Raw genomic sequence first — 19,102 nt, 5'->3', positions numbered from 1 at the left:
CAGTACCATATGACATCCATTCAGCCAGCTGAGCCACAGGCAGGTGATAACTTAGTGATAATACTGCTAGGCTATCAACCCAAAGACCCAGGTAACATTCTATGAAGCTGGGTTTAATTCCATCATGGCAGATGGTGCCATTTGAATTCGATAAAAATCTGGAAATAAGAGTCCAGTGATGACCATAAAATCTTTGTCAATTGTCAGGAAAAACCCATCTGGTCCACCATTGTCCAATGAAGGAATTCTGCCATCGCTACCTGCTCTGACCTGAAAGAGGTGCCTGATTCACAGCAATGTTTGTGGCTCTTTACTGCCCTCTGGGCAATTAGGTCTGGGCAATAAATGCAGGCCTAGCCAGTGATGTCCAAATGAGTGAATGAATAAAATAAAAATTCATACCCAGGCCTGGATATCTGACCCAACTGATGATATTTTTGTTTTGGTGGAAGTGGTTTCGACCATGACTATGAATAAAGTTTAGATTCACATTTGCACTCACCTAAGAAGAAGCTCCGATGACGAGGAGCCTTTATCTGCTCCAGAAGTTTCTGCACTGCTCGGCTTTGGTCCTTCTGCCTCAATTTAACTTCAGCACACTCCTTCCAACCTGCACAAGGATCAAGGGCTACATTTCAACATCCACAATCTCCTGAGTAGTGAAGTTTCTTCACGGGTTTTAGAATAGAAAGGGATGATAGCGTAAAACAGGGGATGATAAATCTGCTGTCCATTAGACAACAATCCCGATTTTCATCTCCCCATAATGGATCACTGATTCTATAAAACAGCTTCTACACTCTAACTTACACCCACTTCCATTATGCTTCTTCAAATTAACAGATTTTGTTTCTGTTTAAAAGAAGTCAATGTTGTATCTTTGGCACTTCTATCAACATCAAGCATCAGCAACAGGATGGGTAGAAGCAAATGAAATCTCCTTTGTCTTGGCAACCTACTGATCATTTCTGATACAAAGCACTCGTGTGAACTGCAGGAGACTGACAATTACTGCTAAACCTTAACTGAATTTTGAGAAACGGACTCAAGGATGACATTTTAGACAGCTTCTTTGGGCACTGGACAGCCTCCAAATTGGGGTCTTTAGCAGAAATGCCAGCTCCCCATTCAGATCACTATTCCTGGCAGGAAAACACAATCATACAGATATAAGTGAAAGTAAGAGTGACTCTACACTTGATTCATTAAACTCATTGCCTGGACCCCTTCATGGGAAGTGCCACTGTAGCGAGATACAAACTTACAGGTCAGTTTACAAATTAGAAGCAGGAGTACAGGACGTTCTCCTATGATGCGCATTTATTAAACTTGATCTGTCTGCAATGCGATTTGTGAACTGCTGACTTTTTTTTAAAATAAAGCAAACTCCATTTGCTGTTACACGAATCTCATCCCCAGCACTAGGTGTTGTGGTGCGCTGAGGACTGGATTCTGCATCAGTACCATGTGATCAGTCAGACAGTGTGCTTTCTTGTGAAGAGCTTTGTGAAAGGTATAGTGAAATACTAGTGGACTTGGAAAAGCATCATGAAAATATCTCTACAGCCCGAGGTCAAGAAGCTGGGAGCAATCTGTTAATTTAAAAAGAGTTGAGATAAGAGTGAAATTTTACTAGAATTAACTAACAGTAAAGGGACAGTCTTGACGAGCAGTTTGAAACTTGGCTTTGTTGTTTGGATTCTCTCTTTTTCTTTCTTTCTTTTTGTTTAAAAAAATGTTTAGATGTTAAAGGCTATCTGCAGACTCATGTAAATCTGTTTCACTGACTAATCACTATGGCAACCAACTGCAAAAACAAACCAGAACAGGGGCTTGGATATGGTCAGTCAGCTGTTTAGGGTGGTCAGAGTTATAAATTCTGCACATAGAGGGCGAGGGAGAGAAAGGTGGGTGGCAAACTATTACTTTTGGTGCATGCGTGGAAATGGCCTGAGAGGGTGAGTAGGCTATGAAGAGATTCAGGGTTAGTCAGGGTTAGATGTTAGTGAGGATGAGAGTGAGCGGGGAAGATGTTGCAGGAAATGGTGGGTACAGTAGCAGAGATAGACTGTGAGGTATCAAAGAGAAGATGGTGGCACTTTCACTGGCAGAATGGAGAACGTCATTGATCTTCTTCCTACATTCTATGTATTCCTTCAGATGGTTGAGACTGTACTGACCTTTTGGTAACCCTGGTCCAGGGTGGCTTGGTTCCAGTAGAATGGTATCCTTTGTTGGCCTGGAGGAAAAGGATATCCAGCCTCTGAATAACCACATCCCCATCAGCAGCATCTCCATGTCCCTGCCCACAAAGAGCAGCACCAATTTTCCATTGTTTGCCCACATCCAGGGTCAATGAGAGGAAGCATGCAGGGCAGCTCCTGGCTGACATCTTTTGTCTGGGTGCACAGTATCTTTTTAAAGATAGTACTGTATCATGGATATTGTTCAATTCTGGGATATCCAGGAAGTGGTGAGTTTTTTTGGAATGGCACATGATATGATGGCGCTGGAATGTGTGAGACAGGCACCAAAGGGTTGAATAGATAATAAATCAAGTGGGTTTTGTAAAATAAGGCAATAGACATTCCCAAGCATCACGATACGTAGCACTCTGAGACACTTAACAAAACTGATACTCAGCAATAGAAATTGAGATTCAGCACTTGATCTATCAAGACAATTTCATTCTGGGATCTGACTTGTAATAACATTGGATGGGGTCAGAAGACTGGCTAGGATGTAGCGCAGCCAAAAGGTATAGATGCCAATTGAGAGTAATCAGTTGAAGATTCTGGTGAATTGCACGATACAGCAGGTCAACATTTATATAGACTGTGCTATCATTCGTGTTAGGCTAACTACTATTTTTGTTTCAATTTTTATTGGTATTTTTGGTGGTTTGTCCAAACCCTGTTTTTCCCATAGGCCCCATTAATTCTATTGCATGATTGTCTATAACTCGGATTTGCACAGGAACCTAACTACGGCATTATAGGAGAACTACCTGTAGGTCAATCAGCACCTTGAGCCTGCTCCACGATTTGATACGATCATGGCTGATCCAATTTTGGCCCCTACTTTCCTTGCCACCCTGGTGAACTGATGACTTACCCTTGATACCAGAAGGCTGCTGTGTTTATAGATTCTGGGGCTGGATTGTTTGGGAGGGGCTGTGGATCCCAATGTAAGGTTACAGTGAGCTCATACCACTTTTGCAGGCTCACTCTGCACCCCTTGAACAGCCATCGGTGGTTCACTGGCTTAAGGCAGGCTTTCTTCTCCCATTCATGCTGTGAGGGAACCAGGCTTGAAGGCCTGTACAGAGTCTCAGCAAGGCCAGGCTGGCAGCTTTGGTAGTAGTGGTGCTGGTGGTTTGGGCTGGGTCGGGATAGACTGGGCGGGAGTGGAAGCACAGATTGGGAATGTGTGAAGAGGGTGGGAGAGTTTTGACAAGCACGGGAGGCCCTTCAAGGAGATTCCCTACCTTTCCACTTGACTGGCCACCAACTTGAGCAATGAAAGTAGCAGGGTTGCACAATCAGCATGGACTTCTCCTGAGACATTCTCGGTGGAATGGCCCATGGACAGGAAGCTTCCTAACCCCTGCCAACCACTGATAAAGTTGCAGCAGGGTGCGGCAAGCAAGCAGATGCTGGGAATGCACTCTCTCAATTAGGATGGTACTAAAGTTTATGACCCCACCACTGCCTGGGGCAGCATTAAAATTCAGCTCCTGAACTTCACCTGAATTTAGTTTAAGGAAAAAAAATCACAACAAAGAGACAGTATGATATAAATTTGTCCCAATGCAGGAGGTGTATCATTTCACATCAACCTTGTGTCCCAAATGCCCCACAAAGTCTGAGGTGATACCTAATAGAAACAAAATACTGTGGATGCTGGAAATCTGAGGCAAGCACAGAAAATGGTGGAGAAATCCAGCTGATCTGACAGCATCTATGAAGAGAGAAACAGAGTTAATGTTTCAAGTCTTGAATGGCACAGTTCTGAAAAAGAGTCATATTGGACTCAAAGACTCTGTTTCTCTCTCCTAGATGGTGCAAGACTGATAGTGGAGAAACACAATCCTCTGTTGTTCTGTTGTTCTGAGGCAATACCTCCTGCTTTGTGCTGCTTCCTGGGAGGCATCTGTACTGTCATTACTTCATACATTAAAGTACACTTTGTACTGTTCTGGATGGTAGCCAAATGGCGCTAAGCTGACACCTAGTGGCTAGCATACTTACCTTAGAGTCAGAGGGTCATGGGCTCAAGTCCCACTGTAGATACTTATGCACAAAAATCTGGGCTGACACTCCCAGTATAGTACTGAAGGAGTACTGCAGAGCTGGAATTACCAGCTTTCAGAGAAGACATAACACACAAGGTGGAAGCAGAAGATCCTTTGGCACCATCTGAAACAAGAGCAGGGGAGTTATCCCCAGTATCCTGGTCATTTATCCTTGAACCAACACATTAAACAGATTAATTGGTCTTTAGCACATTGAGATATTTCCACGGACCAAGGTGCAGGCCAAGTGCAGTTACTGGAAGGAGTCTGCAAAAACCCAAGCATCACACCCCATCTACATCTTGACATGCCACCTGTCCTATTCTGTGGCAGGTTGTGCAGATCCAACATTGGTCAGTATAGTCACCTCAGGAACCACACCACTGGAATAAAAGAGTTATTCTTGGTTCCGAGGGATTGCCTAAGAAGTTGTAGTCTGTCGGTGCTTGCTGTGCACAAATTGGCTGTATACCCTACATTTCAAGAGGGACTGTGTTTCAATGACTGTAAATGAATGTCCTGAAGATTTGCATATGAATGCAAATCCTTCTTTTTGAGGTTAAGCAAAAATAATCAGCATCACTTACTGGATGGAATAGCACAGGGAGGAGTTGATACCTTTGCTGGCCCCCAGCCTTTCACGTTATAGGCCGAAACACGCACATAGTATAGAGTTCCCTAAAGACAAAAAGAAGACAGTAGAAATTATGCACCTCCATTTCTGTGTTTTATTGATTTCAATATTGATTTTTGGGGTTGCAATTGCAGCTTCGGTGTCCATGAGGAGACAGAAAAATGTAATCTTTTTTGGATTCCTAGTGCTATTTAATGAGTATCATTGGAAGGTTTGGTCAGTTTGGCTACAAAGTTGGGCTAGTTGCAGGATGGAAAATTGGAGGAGAGAAGGGAGAAATAGTAATGAAATAATATTAGCCTTTGTGCAGAGAGGCCTCATGTTTCTTACACAAGGAAAATAAGGTAATCTGGTGAGTTATTTTGGGCAGTTACAGTGTTTCACCAAATGATCAGCTGGAGAAAGCAGAACTAGATTCCCTCACCCACTGAGATCTCTGTATTCATCCAATTCTTAACTCTAGCACATCCCCGATTTTCAGCACTCCACCATTGACAGTCGTGGCTTCAGTTGCCTGGGTCATTATCTTTGGAATTCACTCTGTGATCCACTCTATCTTTCTATATCTCTCGCTTCGTTTAAGACATTCTGTATATCAAGGTAGGCAAGAAAGTAAGTTGTCAAATGACGGTAGAAGAGTCTACAAAGGAATAGTTACTTAAATCAAGTTATGTTATGACACATATGTGAGGCAGCTGGAAGCTGTATCTGGGCCCCCCGGGGTCATCTGTAAAGGGATATGGGCACTTTAAATGAGAAGGCAAAGATTTGGCAGATCAAATGTAAGTGGGAAAATGCGAACACATCTACTTTAGCAGGACAAATGAGTGAGATCACAGAACTCAATACTATAGTAGGATCTAGATATCCTAGTGCATGAAATCAGAAAACATTAGTTTATAGATATATCAAGTGATTAGGAAAGCAAATGGCATGCTTGACATTTATTGCGAGGGGAATGGAAAATAAAAGTAGAGAACTTCTGCTGCAAGTGCACAGGGCCTTGCTGGGAACACATCATGAGTACTGTGTACAATTTTTGTCTCTTTATTGGATAAAAGGATACAATACATTAAAAACAGTTGGGAGGAGGATCACTCAACTCATTCAGGGGGTGAAGACTTTATCTTATGAGGAAAGGTTAGACAGGCTGGGTCTGTATCCACTGGAGAAAAATGAGAGGTGATCTTATTGGATGATAGAAGATTCCTGAGGGAACTTGACATGAATATTTTTCCCGTAGAAGAGACTAAAACTAGGGCATGGAGTTTAAGAATAAGAGGTCTCGGTTTTATGAGAGAGATGACTTTTATTTCCTTCAGAGGGTCATTAGTTTGTGGAATTCTTTTCTCTGGAAAGCAATGGAGGCTGGGTCATTCAATTATTCAAGGCTGAATTGGATAGCTTTTGATAGATAAGAGAGTCAATGATGATGGCAGGCAGTCATAATGGTGGAGTTGAGGTCAGAATCTAAACAGCCACGGTCTTATTAAATGTCATAAGAGCCTTGAAGGGCCAAATGTCCTATTAAGCTCTCCTGTTTTGGCCAAACTTTATGTTGCTAATCTAATATCTGTTTGTGGTTTTTTTTAGATTAGATTAGATTACTTACAGTGTGGAAACAGGCCCTTCGGCCCAACAAGTCCACACCGCCCCGCCGAAGCGTACCCACCCATACCCCTACATCTACATCTACACCTAACACTACGGGCAATTTAGCATGGCCAATTCACCTGACTTGCACATCTTTGGACTGTGGGAGGAAACCGGAGCACCCGGAGGAAACCCATGCAGACACGGGGAGAACGTGCAAACTCCACACAGTCAGTCGCCTGAGGCGGGAATTGAACCCGGGTCTCCAGCGCTGTGAGGCAGCAGTGCTAACCACTGTGCCACCATGCCGCCTAATGCTGTCTAATGCTGTTTGGTAACTGCTACTGTGAATTGTCCTGGGACAATCTATTATACCTGCCCAATGAGGTTGCCCTGTTTTTCCCCTGGGAGGTGGAGTCAGGTGGGGTGGTGTCTGTGTGGCAAAAGTGTCCAGTGTTGGAGGAGGGCCAGGTTGGCTTTTCCAAGGTAGTGAAGCAGAAGCATGAGTATTTCTGGTGAGCACGAATGTTCACTCACCTATCACCCTCCTCTCTTCAGCCAACCAAGTGAATCTCTGGCTACTTTTCTGCTAATAACAGCCTCTCCTCGCCACTGTGATCAGCCTCCCCAGCCCACACACGTATGTTAAAAACCATTTCCAAATCACATGAAATCATTTCTGTGACCTTTACAAAGCAGGAACTGTGTGAAAATAAAACGGTTTAATTACAAGGCAGTAGCATTAGTTCTGGTTGAGCTGCCATCCTTTCTTCTCCTCTCCTGAAGGCTTTAGGTTATATGTTACAGAGAACTTTCTATCCTTAGGCATTCATAATTTCGGTCAGGAGAAGGGATCTGGATTTACTGTTCATGTGGCTCATTGGTTGCAGAAGCAATGCGAAAGTTGTGTCACCTCTGTGGGAAATGACTGACTGAATAAATATCTCAGGTTCTGGCATGTTACTGGCCAGTATCTTGGTCCTCCCTGGAAATGTATGTTGATTGTTATTTGATTTATCTTGTCTGTTGCTCTTTTAAAAATGATCAGGACTGAACTAAACTCCACAAAACCAAAACTGAGTCACTGGGAAAACATGCAAATATTCACAGAATATTCATAGAAACAAAAAAGTTAGGAGTAAGAGTAGGCTATTTGACTGAGCGCTGCATGAACTGCTGTGCTTTTCCAGCACCACTTTAATCCAGGCTCAGGTTTCCAGCATCCGCAGTCCTCGTTTTTACCTATTTGACTCTGAGCCTGCTCTGCATTTCAATATAATAATGGCTGATAATCCAACTCAGTACTCTGTTCACACTTTCTCCCATATCTTTAGCTCTAAGAACTATATCTAACTCCTTCTTAAAAGTATTCAATGTTTTGCTTCAACCACTTTGAGGCAGATAACTGTATAGGTTCACACTGTCTTGGTCAAGGAATTTCTCCACATCTCAAGTCCTAAATAGCCTATCCTGTATCCTTAAACTATGATCCTCGATTCTGGACTCTCTGGTCATCAGAAACATCTTTACTACATTTACTCTGAATAGGCCAGTTAAAATTTCATAGGTTTCTATTAAATTTCCTCTTCATTTCCAGTGAACATAGTCCTACCTCTTCATAGGTGAGTCCTGCCATCCCAGGAATCAGTTTGGTAAGCATCATTGCACTCTCTCCATAGCTAGAACATCTTTCGACAGATATGTCACCAACTATGCATGTTACTTCAGGTTTGATCTCACCAAGGTCCTATACAGCCAGCAGGCTGGAAGAACACAGCAAGCCAGGTAGCATCAGGAGATGGAGAAGTCAATGTTTCAGGTGTAACTCTTCTTCAGGTCCTCAAGAAGGGTTACACCCGAAATGCTGACCTCTCCACCTCCTGATGTTACCTGGCTTGCTGTGTTCTTCCAGTCTCTTGCTTGTCTACCTTGGATTCCAACATCTGCAGTTTTTTTGTCTCTAACTAAAGCCCTATACAATTGCAACAAGACATCTCTACTCTTGTACTTGAATCTTCTCGCTATGAAGGCTAACATACCATTTATTTTCTTCACATCTGCTGTACTTGCATGTATGCTTGCAGCAACTGGTACAAATGGAGACCCAAGTCCCTTTCCCAAATCAACTGCTTTTCAGATAATCTGCCTCATGCTTTTTGCTACCAAAGCAGATAACCCTATATTTGTCCAAATTATACTTCATCTGTCATGCATTTGCCCACTGATTCAACTTGCCTCAATTTATGACACTGAAGCATCTCTGCATTGTCCTCATAGTTCATCCTCCCATCCAGCTTTGATTCGCATCAGAAAGATATACTGCACATATGTCTTCAGTGTTACGCATCAAATCTCATAGCCCAGCATACGTAATAACTGTGAGTGGTGCAACATTTGAAGTTATTGTTTCAGTCTGTACAGATGTGATGAGATGTAGGTTGAACTGCTGACTTCTAACCTACAACATGAAGCTTTCCCTGTGCAGTAACACAATATGAATGAGTGTATCAGCCAGACAACCAGAACAAGAAAGCTGTGAGGTCAATGTTCTTGCAAATGCATTTTAAGGAACAGTCATATTGAACCTTCATGTAGTTTGGGCTATCAGTTGGAATATGTTATAGACAAATGATGAAAGACCAAACACAAGGCAAGAATGTATACTGCTATCACTAACCATGTTGAGGCCTTCTATTGCGTACTGTAGTGACTTCAGATCCTCGACAGTTGCAGCTCCTACAGTAGATTCAAAGGTTTCGGTGTAACTCCACTCCACTGAAAGAGATGGACACTAAGATTGTTAATCTAGAGAACTGACTTGCTGCCACCAGCTCTCACCACCCAACATTCTACCTATGACCCTTTCCTGTGCAATGTTCCCTGACTTCCTTCATTCTCTCTCCCATTCTTCTAGTGTTCTACATTTTGGCAAGTTGTATTTCACATAAACATACACGCACGTGCACAGTCACACTTACATGAATATGAAGAAAGGAGAACTTAGAACATGTTATTAAAGTCTCCAGCACACAAAATATGACAGAGTGTTTGGAAAGAGTTAGGCATTAAACTTCAAATACACTGGATAATCAAATAATAATGAGAAGAGGGACAGTCAATTATAGGACTAGAGTTTTTTTTATTCACTTGTGGGACTTGGCCGTTGCTGGCTGGCCAGCATTGATAGTCCATCCCTATTTGCCCTTGAGAAGGTGGTGGTGAGCTGCGTTCTTGAATCGCTGCAGTCCACTTGCTGTGGGTTGACCCACAATGCCGGTAAGGAGGGAATTCCAGGGTTTTGACCCAATGACTGAAGGAACAGCAGTATATTTCCAAGTCAGAGTGGTGAGTGGCTTGGAGGGAAACTTGCTGGTGGTGGTGTTCTCAAATACCTGCTGCCCTCGTCCTTCTGGGTAGAGGTGGCTGTGGGTTTGGAAGGTGCTGTCTAAGGACCTCTGGTGTATTGCTGCAGTGCATTTTGTAGATAGTACACACTGCTGTTACTTAACCCCGGTGGCAGAGGGATTGAATGTTTGTAGATGTGGTGCCAATCAAGCGCGTTGCTTTATCCTAGATGGTGTCAAGCTTCTTGAGTGCTGTTGGAGCTCCACCCATTCAGGCAAGTGTGGAGTATTCCATCACACGCCTGACTTGTGTCTTGTGGATAGACTTTGGGGTGTCAGGAGGTGAGTTACTCGCCGCAGTATCCCTAGTCTTTGACCTGCTGTTGTAGCCTCTGTGTTTATGTGGTGAGTCCAGTTGAGTTTCTGGTCAATGGTAACCCCAACGATGTTGACAGTGGGGGATTTGATGTTAGTAAGACTGTTGAATGTCAAGGGGTGGGGTGGTTAGAGTGTCTCTTATTGGTGATGATCATTGTCTGGCATTTGTGTGGCGTGAAAGTTACTTGCTGTATCTGAATGCGTGTAGTATACAAAATAAGGTAAATGAGCTTGTGGGGCAGATTGAAATTGGCAGGTCTGATGTGGTGGGCATTACAGAGACATGGCTGCAAGGGAATCAGGACTGGGAGCTAAATATCCCAGGATACACATTCTAGCAAAAAGGCAGGCAGGTGGGCAGAGGGGGTGGGGTTGCCTTGTTGGTTAAAAATATGAAATTAAATCAATAGCAATATACAAAGTAGGTTCAGATGATGTAGAATCTGTGTGGTTAGTGTTGAAGAACCACTACGGTAAAAAAATCCATAACGGGAGTTATCTACAGACTTCCAAACAGGATTTGGGGCATAAGATAAACCGAGAGATAGAAAAGGTGTGTAACAAAGGCAGGGTTACAGTGATCATGGGGAGATTTCAATATGCAGGTGGACTGGAAAAATCAAGTTTGAAGTGGATCGCAAGAAAAGGAATTTATGGAATGTCTTTGAAATGGCTTTTTGGAGCAGCTTTTTGGAGTCCACCAGGGAACAGGCAATTCTGGATTTAGTGCTATGCAGTGAGGCAGATGTGATAAGGAAGCTTAGGTGAAGGAACCTTTAGGAGGCAGTGACCATAGTATGATAGAATTTGCTCTGCAATTTGAGAGGAAGAAAGTGGAAACTAATGTAACAGTATTACAGCTGAATAAAGGAACTACAGGCACATTAAATTATATCCACAAACATGAACATTCAGATGCATACATACAAACATAACACAAGGCCAGGGAGGAAAATCATGGACTCTGGTGCTTTTCCTGTTTCTGTGTCTCTCATATATCCCCTACTTTAACTTTCCACTCACATCTTTGAGGATTGGAAACAGGGATTATTTATGATTTCCTCTGGAGTCTCTTAAGATTTTCAAATTATTTTTCATTCCAAGCAACAGACATTAAGTAATGCAGTCAAACAGTAACAACACCTTTTATTTATTGACATATGGGATATTTGGACTTACACTGCAGCATATTTAGAAGAATACATCAATGGCTTCAAACACTACCAAGCCTCCATTAAACATAAAGCCACAATAAACAATGAAAGCATTAATTTCACAGATTCCACGACATTTAAATTGACACAAAACAGTAGGAAGAAGTTAGCAACAAAAGTTTGTTTCAAAATAACTGACACAAAAAGCCATCTAGGAGAAAGTGAGGACTGCAGATGCTGGAGATCAGAGCTGAAAATGTGTTGTTGGAAAAGCGCAGCAGGACAGGCAGCATCCAAGGAACTGGAGAATCGACGTTTCGGGCATGAGCCCTTCAGGAGTGAAGGGCTCATGCCCGAAACGTCGATTCTCCTGCTCCTTGGATGTTGCCTGACCTGCTGCGCTTTTCCAGCAAAACATTTTCAACACAAAAAGCCATCACCTTACACACCCCCATCGCAGACAGATTAGAGCACAGCTATTGCATTTCCCTTGCATTAGAATCAAAGGATACTTACAGTGTGGAAACAAGCCAAATGGTCCATTGAGTCCCACTGACCCTCCGAAGAGCATCCCAGCCAGAGCCATCCCCTACCCTTTCCCTATAACCTTGTAGCCTTGCACTTCCCATGGCTAATTCACCTAATTTACAGGACATTTAGAAAGTCAAAACGCTATCCATTAGAGTCAGTATGATTTTATGAAGGAAAAATCATAATTGACTAACTTGCTAGAGTTCTTCTAAAAAGTAACAAGCAAAGTGGATAATGGGGATACTGTAGATATAACTTATCTGGACTCCGGAAGGTGTTTGATAAGGTGCCACACAAAAGGTTAATTCACAAGATTGGATCATATGGGATTAGGGGTCATTTATTAGCCTGGATAAATGACTGACTGATGGGTACCCAATGAACTCAGTCCACCGATTTCTCAGCACCAAACCCAAACAAGCAGATAAAACATGTCCAGAAATGCTAACAACTCTCCCCTACATCAAAGACATCTTGGAAATGACTGCCAGACTACTCAGACCCCTTGGCATCATGGTAGCCCACAAACCCACCAACACAGCAGCTAATGGAACTTGAAAGACCCTATACAGACAAACAAAATTAATGTCATTCACAAAATACCGTGTAATAACTGTAACAAACACTACATTGGATAAACAGGCAGAAAACTAGCCACCAGGATACATGAACATCAACTAGCCACAAAACAACATGACCCTCTCTCACTAGTATCCTTACATCCAAATAAGGAAGGACACCACTTTGACTGGGACAATACATCCATCCTAGGACAAGCCAAACAGAGACATGCACAAAAATTGCTAGAAGCATGGCATTCCAATCGGAACTCTATCAACAAGCACATTGACTTGGAGCCTAGTTATCATCCCCTGTGAAAAAGTACAGGAAATGACATCATCATAGGAAATGACACCATCACTGGAAATGACATCTCCAACCCAAAGAAACCCAAACAAATAAATAGAAAGCAGGAATCATCAGCAGGGCCTCATCTGCAGGTTCACTGAAGATGTTACCTAGCATGGTTACGAAATGTCTGAAAATGAACCTTCCAGCTCAACGAGAAACCTACATCCAGAACTTCAACCTGAGCTACAAATCTTCTCAAAACTTGCTAGATTGAGTTTAGGCCTAGAACTTAGAAGAATGAGAAGAGATAAATCGAGATATTAAAGATGATAAAAGGTGTGGATAAAATAGATGTGGAGCAGGTGCTTCCTCTTGTGGGGAATTCTAGGACGAGAGGTCATTGTTTTAAATTTGCGACCCCTAATCTAAGACTGAGTTGAGGAGAAACTACTTCTCCCAAGTTCTGTGATTCTGTGGAATTTGCTACCCTGAAATGTGGTGGATGCTGGGACAGTGAGCAAATTTAAGGAGGAGTTAGACAGATTTTTAATTGGTAATGGGTTAAAGGGATATGGAGAGAAGGCATGAAAACAGATGTGAGGAGCATATCAGCTCTGATCGAATGGTGGAACAGACTTGATGGGCCAAATGGCCAGTTCTGCTCCTATATCTAATGAACCTACGAACTCAGCATGGCCAACCTTGCACAGAGCTGAAACATTTTAACCAGTTATTATCCTTTTCACTGCGAATTAGATCTCAATCCAAATTTAAATTTAACAATTGACAGTGTTCATTATAATAACACCCACTACAATTCCTATTCTCCAACATCAAAGCTCCTTAACATTTGCAGCCTGAAGATAGAGATTTCCCATTCAGAGTATTACTTTATTGATAAGAATAAAATTGTTCATTCTCTATTGCTGCCTCCTCTGTCTGTCTACTTTCCTTGTAGGCACCTTCACGACACTCCTGTCACTTCTTTCTCTCTCCAACTTCCTACCTCCTCCAGCCTTCCTCTCCTGCCTTGCAGCCTCCCTCTGTCTCTGTCACCACCCCTCTATCCATATTATGTCCCCCAACCCATGCAGCCACTATTCCCTTTCGTCCTTCTCCCCGATCTCTGCACCTTCCCTCTCCCCACCTTCCAACCCATGCAGCCTCCCTTCCTCGATGCTGCAACCACCTCTTCTCCCCAAACCCCACTAAACCCTGCAGCCTTTTCCTGTGTCTCCCCCAATAACTTCTGATTCTCTCACCTCAACCCTCCAGCTTCTTTTCTTCCCCCAAAATCCGGCACCTCCCCCATTCCCTCTTCTTCCACTGACTTTCACAGCCTCCTTCCCGCTTCATCTTCCCAATCCATTAAGTTTCCCCAGCCTGAGGAGCCCTGTCACTCTCTTACCGACTGACATTTGCTGCTTCTATCTCTTTTCCCTGATTCCTGTAGTCTCCCCTCCCTATCCAGTGATCTCTCTCACAGAGCACTCCAGACTTGTCTCCCCCACCCCTGTAGACTCCTCCCTCTTCCTTTTCATATTGAGTCATACAGCACAGAAACAGACCCTTCAGTCCAATGAGTCCATGCCGAATATAATCCCAAATTCCCACCCGAGGTTATGCAGCCTCTCCCCTCTCTCTTATCCCTATTAACTTCTGCCACCTCTATCTTTCTCTCCCCCAATCTCTGCCTCTCTCCTCCAGTGACCCTGCACCTTCTCTCTTACCTCTCTAAGACTTACAGTCTTCTGCCCTCTCTCTCCCTCCTCCACCAACTCCTGCAGTCTCCTGTCTGTCTCTCTGTCTCTATCCCTGCCCCGCCTGGTAACTTGCTTTACCCCTACCTTGCTTCCCCAGCCTTGGCTTCACTTCTACGATCTCAGCCTTGCTTCTCTGGGCCCCAATTAGATCACCTCTCAGCTTTAATCTTCTTCAGTGAAAACAGTGCCAGTTTCTTCAGGATTTTCTGATAGTTGTAACCTCTCAATCTTCAACTTGAAGAAGAAACGTGATGACTGCAGAAGAACATCTGCACAGGTCAATGATTGGCAAAAATACTGCAATTTCCACTAATGCATTGAGGTATTCTTTTGGTGGCTGCTCAGAAAGGATGGCAGCCTAACACAGTTTTGACAGCCTTAATATTTGCTGCTGGTGCGAGGTTTTGTGCTGGAAGCTTCTATATACAAATACATATCCTCTAATCTCCCCTACAGCACTTAAGAATTGTAGTATTTTAACATACAGGAGCAGTAATATATCATTCGACCCATCGAACCTGCTCCTGCATGAAGTGAGATAATAATACAGATACAAAATAAGAAACAGGAGTTGGAGAAGGCCATTCAAGTCCCTTGAGCCTGCTGTGCCTTGCAATACTGTATCCTTTAAGGCCCTTTGATCAAAAATCTATCAAACTCAGTCTTGATTGTTTCAAAGACCCAACCTCCTCTGTTGTCTGAATCTTTAAACAGTGTCTGGTTGTTTTGGATTTTCCCATAAGGAAACATCCACCCTGTCAAACCTTCTCAGAAGTGTATATGTTTCTCTCTCCAATCAGTATGGTTTTAGCCTGCTCAACGTTTTATTATATGACAACTCCTTCATCCCAAGAATGTGAACCTTCTTGGAACTGCTTCCAATGTAAATGCATCCTTAAGGAAAGAGATCAAAACAGGAAGTGTGGTCTTAACAATGCCATTTACAGTTATAACAAGAAGAAATCAGTACTGGTAGAGTTCAAAATGGCAGTCTGATACTGTTGAACTTTCTTTTGAACAAATATTTTTTCTTACCAATTTTCTCCCAACCTCTTTTGTAACTAGTGCACTCTCTTACTCAGCTATACATGTGGCCAGTGTCCTTCAGTCTCTTGCCAATGTTACTGTTCCTACAGTCTAATACTATGCAATGAGTGTTGGCAGGCTTTGTGACCACTGGAGCAAAGACCATAACTGAGCACAGTCATGTGCTCACTCAGGGTCTCCCTCTCTCTCTCACACACAGACACTGGACAGTGATTAGGAGTAGACTCCTAATTAGATTTTTCCCTCACTTAAAGGAGGTGTGCTGAGGTCAGTTGGAAAGTTGTGACTGACAGAGATCAGTTAATACAATACAGTGTGATTGACTTTGTTCATTTCCTGTGAAATATTATTCAGTTACTCACAGCCTTACCCAGTGGTAGAGACGGAAAGAAATTCTGCACAACAGAAATTCTGCAAAGCCTGCTCACAAATTAAACAGCTAGCAGCCCTACAGCAGACAAGTTGCAGTAGAGACATCTGGAGCAATTATATCAGATTACCTTTGTAGCGAGTGATTATCAAGGTGCTGCTCCTTGCTGGTTCCTGGAATGTGACTCGAAGGGATGTAGTACCAGTTACTGACAAACACACTTTCTCTGGAGAATCAGGGACATCTGTCAAGGAAAGAGATAACTCAGGTCATCCTATCATTCAGTGTTAAACTGAATCTGCCTGAAACAGCTGACATACACAGGGAAATGACTGCATTCCTCAGTTTGGTAGTTTATATTACGAGATCAGGTTTGGCTGTTCTCAGAAGGGAATCCACTTCCATGTCAGGGAACATCAACAACCTTTATTAAGTATGCACACTTTATACAGGAGATGATTAGACAGGACATGTCTGGAAGACTACACAGTGGGGACTCAGCATATGATCTGACATCATCATGACATAGTTACCTATGCAATTATTACAATAGCTATTATTACAATAAAACTATACCATTAACCCTTTTTTCTATATCTCCCCCAAGTCTTCTCTTCTCACAAACAGTTAACCTCATAAACTATTTACAATTTCCATCCAACTTCTATGTTCCCACTACCCGAAATTTCTTTCACCCGCGGTGTCAATTATGCCAGTGTTCTTGGCTCTCCTGGAGGATTTCTAGTATGTATGTGCTCCCTGATCATTTCCTTGGATGCCAAATGCATTGTTCGACTGCGATGGCAGCTTCTCTTCTGGCACTTGGGCTGTGATACATCCAGTGAATGTAAAATTAAGATGTAGTATTAAGGAAAAGCTGATTAAAGAGATCAGCTTCCAGAACTTGAATTATCACAAACCTTTGAAAACAGAACACAATGAACAAAAAATCACCCTCTCATTTCATTTTGCACAACAGTGTGGTCCAGAGATTAACCTAGTCAATGAAATGAAGAACAAAGAGTATTCTGAAAACAATTTTGCAGTCGAGAAAATGATGATTTCTCTATCTCTCCTATGGAAGGCATTTATTCTTTCTTATGTGATGGTAATGCCTCTACACTTAACTTCAGCTTGAGGTTACACGAGGACACCTCAGAAACAGAAGGCAGGAGTGCACCAACATCAACAATAAAATCACCAGAATATTTGAGGGAATCAGACTGTCTTGAACACTTACATCTGGATTAGGATCCATAGGAAGTTCCTGTGGTGTACTTTGATTTGCAGACCTATTTGCAGGTTTAACATCAGGATCATGCACTTTCTCTACTAGGGTCTCATTGGTATTGGGAAAGGTAGCTAATATCGGTGCTTCCACAGCTATGGTTATACAGATATATGGTTATAGAGTCATACAGAACAGAAACAGACCCTTGGATCCAACTTGTGCATTCTGACCAAGTTTCCCAAACTAAGCTAGTCCCACTTGCCTGTGTTTGATCCATATCCCTTTATAACTTTTCTATTCATGTACCTGTCCAAATGTCTTTTAAATGTTGTAACTGTACCTACATATACCATTTGGGCAATACACTGGCACAGTGATTAACACTACTGCCTCACAGTGTCAGAGATCCAGGTTCGTTTCCAGTTTTGGGTGACTGTGTGGAGTTTGCACATTCTCTGTTTCCTCCCACAGTCCAAAGATATGCAGGTTAGGTGGAATGGCCATGGTATTGTGTCGATGCTATAATTTTAAGAAGGTTATTTTGTCCGTAGTAATTTCTTTGCAAAGAGGTTGTAAAGGCAGAGATGGCGAAATGCCTGGTTTAACAATAGAACAAGAGTGGCCAGTTTGCCCAGTTCAGTTTTTTTTCTAGTTTGTTTTAGCTGTAGCAGTCACAAAGTGTGTGAATCCAGGGAAGTTGCAGGCTTCAGTAAAGAACTCCTCTAACTTTCTTCTAAAATCTCTTTGGATGTTGTTCCCTCCTGCCTGTAAAAATCTACGTTTGAATTTACTTTTTGGCTAAAGAGTATGATTTTGTCACGTATTCATGATTTTACACCACAAGATTTGGTTAGATTCCTTACAGAATGGAAACAGGCCCTTCGGCCCAACAAGTCCACACCAACCATCTGAAGAATAACCCACCCAGACCCATTTTCTTATCCTATATTTAACCCTGACGAATGCACCTAACACTATGGGCAATTTAGCAAGGCCAATTCACCTGACCTGCACATCTTTGGATTGTGGGAGGAAACCCACACAGACAATCATCCGAGGCAGGAATCGAACCTGGGTCACTGGTGCTGTGAGGCAGCAGTGCTAACCACTGAGCCACCATATGTTTAAGGAATGCTACTGTATTGGAAAAGTCAATTAGTAATAGTTACCGTACGGGATGGTTAAATTTTCCAACAGTTAAGTTATTCTAAATTCTGCTTCCTTTTGTTCAACTGTAGTGTTTAAATAAATTTTGTTTTACTTAAAGCCAAGTGGGTTGACTAGCTGCATTACACCTAGAATATCCACTTCACAACTGCCTTTAAAATAAGAAAAACGTTAGGGTCTAGGCTACCTTTTTAAAATATTTGGGGGTTGGGGGGGGGTGGAGGTTTGGTGGTGGTGGTGACTGGCCTGGTGACAACACCAAGTGTTCTGAACAAGATACAATGTAACCTCCTGGTCCAGCAGCTAGTGTAGTGGTTGCCTAGAGACAAAAACAAATTTGAATTGTGCCAATCAGTTTAAATTACACTCTAAAACAATCAAACTCCAATTAAGTTTGAATTTAGTATATTAACAATATTAAAAGCCAATGACACAATCTGATGCTTTCAGGTATAAGACTGGGAAAACTTGAACAGTTGAAGGAGAACTGCCAAGCCATCAACATATGCAGACTACAGAATAACTCTCTTAAAGGTATCTTTATCGATCAGTGACCTGTGAAATAGAAATCCCTAAGAAGAAGAAAAGACAACAGAGGAAGATATACAGAGAAGATTTGACAGTTGGCTGCTTTTGAAATTTGTTAAAATTCCTGCTTAAGATTTATCGGACTAGTATTACAGAAGGGGAAGTAAAAGATAGGTTAGAGGAAGGAGTAGTAAATAGTTGTTAAGTTAATTATTC

General features: G+C 42.4%; 1 protein-coding gene across 1 annotated transcript in view; it reads right to left on the bottom strand.

Moving 5' to 3' along the window:
• Positions 1-19,102, bottom strand: part of LOC140489216 (ankyrin repeat and fibronectin type-III domain-containing protein 1-like) — a 164,433-nt gene that overhangs the window by 31,894 nt on the left and 113,437 nt on the right. The window contains exons 7-10 of the mRNA XM_072588518.1: positions 16,091-16,204; positions 9,199-9,296; positions 4,882-4,972; positions 503-610 (exon numbers count right to left, since the gene is read on the bottom strand). Of these exons, the coding sequence (XP_072444619.1) occupies positions 503-610; positions 4,882-4,972; positions 9,199-9,296; positions 16,091-16,204 (411 nt within the window). The remainder of the gene's footprint in view (positions 1-502; positions 611-4,881; positions 4,973-9,198; positions 9,297-16,090; positions 16,205-19,102) is intronic.

This window comes from Chiloscyllium punctatum, chromosome 18, assembly GCF_047496795.1.
Source record: "Chiloscyllium punctatum isolate Juve2018m chromosome 18, sChiPun1.3, whole genome shotgun sequence".
Lineage (NCBI taxonomy): Eukaryota > Metazoa > Chordata > Chondrichthyes > Orectolobiformes > Hemiscylliidae > Chiloscyllium > Chiloscyllium punctatum.
Note: the sequence above shows the minus strand (reverse complement) of the source record. Positions and strands in the feature narration are given on the sequence as shown.